This window comes from Monoraphidium neglectum, assembly GCF_000611645.1.
Source record: "Monoraphidium neglectum strain SAG 48.87 unplaced genomic scaffold scaffold01511, whole genome shotgun sequence".
In the NCBI taxonomy this organism is placed as follows: domain Eukaryota; kingdom Viridiplantae; phylum Chlorophyta; class Chlorophyceae; order Sphaeropleales; family Selenastraceae; genus Monoraphidium; species Monoraphidium neglectum.
This window is the reverse complement of record NW_014012117.1, coordinates 1,818-5,112: the sequence shown is the minus strand read 5'-3', so window position 1 is coordinate 5,112 and position 3,295 is coordinate 1,818. Positions and strand designations below refer to the sequence as shown.

Genomic DNA, 3,295 nt, shown 5'->3' with positions numbered 1-3,295 from the left:
AGCGCGGCCTTCATTCACTTCATCAAACCAAGCCTACTAGCCGAGCATGCCTATCAGGCCAAGTTCAATGAAGGCGAGCCTGATGCATTGGTGCAATGCGTCTGTGCCCGACCGCCATCTTCAGTCAGAGTGGCCAGGAAACAAGCAATGAAAAGCAAGCACGTGGGATGTGTGTGTGATAAACGGCCTGTATGTACAATCCTGGTGAAAGTTCACGGCCGCATCAGGCACATTCACCTATGATGGAAACAATTGAATGCTGGTGGCGCAGATGCAAACACGCAGCGGCGCCCGATTTTGGGGGAGTCCCATATTTCATGCTGCTCCTAGCTCATTAGATTGCCCGGTGGAGAGCAAGGCGAAGGATGTGCCGCAGGTACAATCCACAGTAGCATCCAGACACATATATGCTATCGCTGAGATCACGCTTTGGCGCCAGCAGATCACACTAGCTTCTTCCAGAGGGATTCATCAAAATATTTGTTGTTGGTGGTCTAATCGAGGACTTGAACAGCTGCAGGCAGGGTTGAGGGCATCATGGCAGCGACACCAGACACCGCCGCGAAGATGGACGTGGACAAGCCCGCGAAGCAGGAGGGATCACATTCTAGGAATTATGACCTACCATGGGTGCGTGCCCTGAGCGCTGCCTTGCATCGGCCGTGCGGTCCCGCTGCGCACTCCACCATTTCCTGCTGCACAGCTGCCGGGAACGCCACCGTCATGCCGCTGGAAGGCCTGGTAGCTGCATCCGGTGACACCGCATCCAAAAGCATAACAATAATGCGCTGTGTATATGAGCCCTCTGCCGCCACCGCCACCGTGGCCCCAAAGTAGCCCCTGTGTGCCCCGACCCGCACGCCCGCTGCACCTCGTCTTGTGATGCAATGGCCGGCGCCGCGTTGCAGGTGGAAAAGTACCGTCCCAGCAACATAAGGGACGTGGTGGGAAACGAGGAGGCTGTCTCGAGGCTCAAGGTCATAGCTGAGGAGGGCAATATGCCCAACATCATCCTGGCGGTGTGTTTTGGGACAGGGGGAGGGGAATACTGCGGGAAAGCTGATGAATCCAAGGCCACAGCATCTGGACAGGGACTTCGTTGATGAGTTGGGGGATGGTGGTCCAGGCAGCGGGTACATGGTGCTGTGCTAGGCAAGGGGCTGGGGATTCTATGTTGCTGCCCGATGCTCTTGGCTGCGCAGAGGTGTCTCAATAGAACTGCACCGCTGGAGAGCAGCTGCCGGTGGCTTCATCCTGCGTCGCTGCTGGATCCCCACCCACTGCCAGCGGTTACGGGTTCTCAGGTGCACCAGCCGCGTGCCTCAAGGGACCAGACTGCTGCTACGACGCAGGCGATTGCCGCGCGCTTGGTCCAGTCCTTGGCTCCAACCACCCGCCAATCGGGCCATCGTCCCACGCCGCAGGGGCCCCCTGGCACTGGCAAGACGACGTCCATCCTGGCGCTGTCCCACCAGCTGCTGGGGCCGAACTTCAAGGAGGCGGTGCTGGAGCTCAACGCCTCGGACGACAGGCGCGCATGGCCTGGGGACACGGCCCGCGGCACCCAGGCCCACCGCGCGCACGACGCGGGCCCGCGGCCAGCGCGGCGCTGGCAACGGCGGGGACGGCCTCGCATCGCTCGCGCCGCCGCTCCCGGGCTGCAGTCGCCGCGCGCTTGTTTCAGCAGCAGCTGCCAGTCGCCCCCAAGGTCTCAGGATCGAGCTCCGCGACGCGGCCGCTGGCGGGGTCGCGTGTTTCGCTCGCAGCCTGTGAACGCCGGCGACCCGACCGCACGCGCTCAACCGCTCACTATGCGCAGGGGCATCGACGTGGTGCGCAACAAAATCAAGATGTTTGCGCAGAAGAAGGTCACCCTGCCGCCAGGCCGCCACAAGATTGTCATCCTCGACGAGGCCGATAGGTAGGGCGAGCTGTCGGCCCCGTTTTTGATTTCGCGATTGCTTCTGCATGCTGAATTAAGATCATGGGGGCGGCACTCTGTCCTTGCATCGCTCTGAAACGCCACCTTATTAAAGACTGGGCAGGTCCCTGGTGCTTATCAGGCCCCTCGTGCTCATGTGGCCCTCCCTGCGACCTCCCTGCCCGGTGCCACCCCCTCGGCCCCACCCACCCCCAGCATGACAGGGGGCGCCCAGCAGGCGCTGCGCCGTACGATGGAGATTTACTCCAACACAACGCGTTTTGCGCTGGCCTGCAACACCAGCAGCAAGGTGGGGCCAATGAAGCAGGCCGAGTAATCTGCCAATGCCCGCAGGCCGTCGCAAATGGGATATGTGACGCAGCCCGGCCCCCTTACCCAAGCCCTTCACCGGCGACTGGTCCGCCCGCCAAGTCAGTCGCTGACACACTCTGATGAACGCATGCTCAAGCGCGAACGGAGCTGGACAGGCCCTCGGCGATCCCCCACTGCAACACTTCACCCCCACACATTCGCGCCTGGAAAGCGCGCGTCCTGCAACACAGGAGCACGGTCTCCCTCCACAAACCCTGAACGCTCCGTCCCACCCCCTGTTCTGACCCGCCCCCCCAAAATAAAAAACGGCAGGTCATCGAGCCGATCCAGAGCCGCTGCGCCATTGTGCGGTTCACGCGCGTCAGCGACGTCCAGGTGCTGGCGCGGCTCAAGCAGGTGGGCGGGCGTGATTGTTGGTGTACACATTCCTGAGCCACGAGGCGTTTGTGGACGCATAACAAGGCTTAGCATGTCGTGGTGGTTGGCCAGCGCTGGTCGGCTTGGGCCGGCGGGGGGCGGCCGTGCCCGGGGCGCGGCTGCGAGGACGGCTTGCGCGCGGCGCCAGGGACGTGCGGGGGCTGGCGCACTCCTGGCAGGTGGACGGGCGTGGTTGGGGGCAGCAGCCGGTGGGTGGCCACTGTCCTGGGGAGGGCGGATCTGCGCCTTAGGGGAGGCGCTGGCGCAGGCGTAGGCAAGGATGGGGGTTTGGCTGCGGGGCAGAGGCAAGGCGGTTGGTGGGGCAGCCGGGCGGCTGGCCTCGGGCGCGCCGCGCGCGGATTCGAGAAGGGCTGCGGTAACAGGAGTTTCACATCTGAGCCATCTCCACCACAAGCGGCCAGGGGTGTCCGCACGACACAGTCAGCACCATCAGGTTGCAGTCCCGGCAGCAGCAGCAGCAGCAGCAGCAGCAGCAGCAGCAGCAGCAGCAGCAGCAGCAGCAGCAGCAGCAGCAGCAGCCGCAGCCGCTTGGTCCAACACCTAGAGGACAGCTCTTGCTCCCCTGTCATGTCTCCGCCCCGTTCCTCCCCACCCGTTCTACCT

At 63.2% G+C, this 3,295-nt stretch overlaps 1 protein-coding gene across 1 annotated transcript in view; it reads left to right on the top strand.

Annotated features, from left to right (window-relative positions):
- Positions 1-567: 567 nt before the first annotated feature.
- MNEG_8127 (replication factor C subunit 2/4) overlaps positions 568-3,295 on the top strand; it is a gene marked incomplete at both ends in the record, with an annotated part of 4,462 nt that continues 1,734 nt past the window's right edge. Inside the window, 5 exons of the mRNA XM_014043399.1 lie at positions 568-630; positions 1,425-1,531; positions 1,820-1,921; positions 2,138-2,231; positions 2,567-2,650. Coding sequence (XP_013898853.1) covers positions 568-630; positions 1,425-1,531; positions 1,820-1,921; positions 2,138-2,231; positions 2,567-2,650 — 450 coding nt within the window. The remainder of the gene's footprint in view (positions 631-1,424; positions 1,532-1,819; positions 1,922-2,137; positions 2,232-2,566; positions 2,651-3,295) is intronic.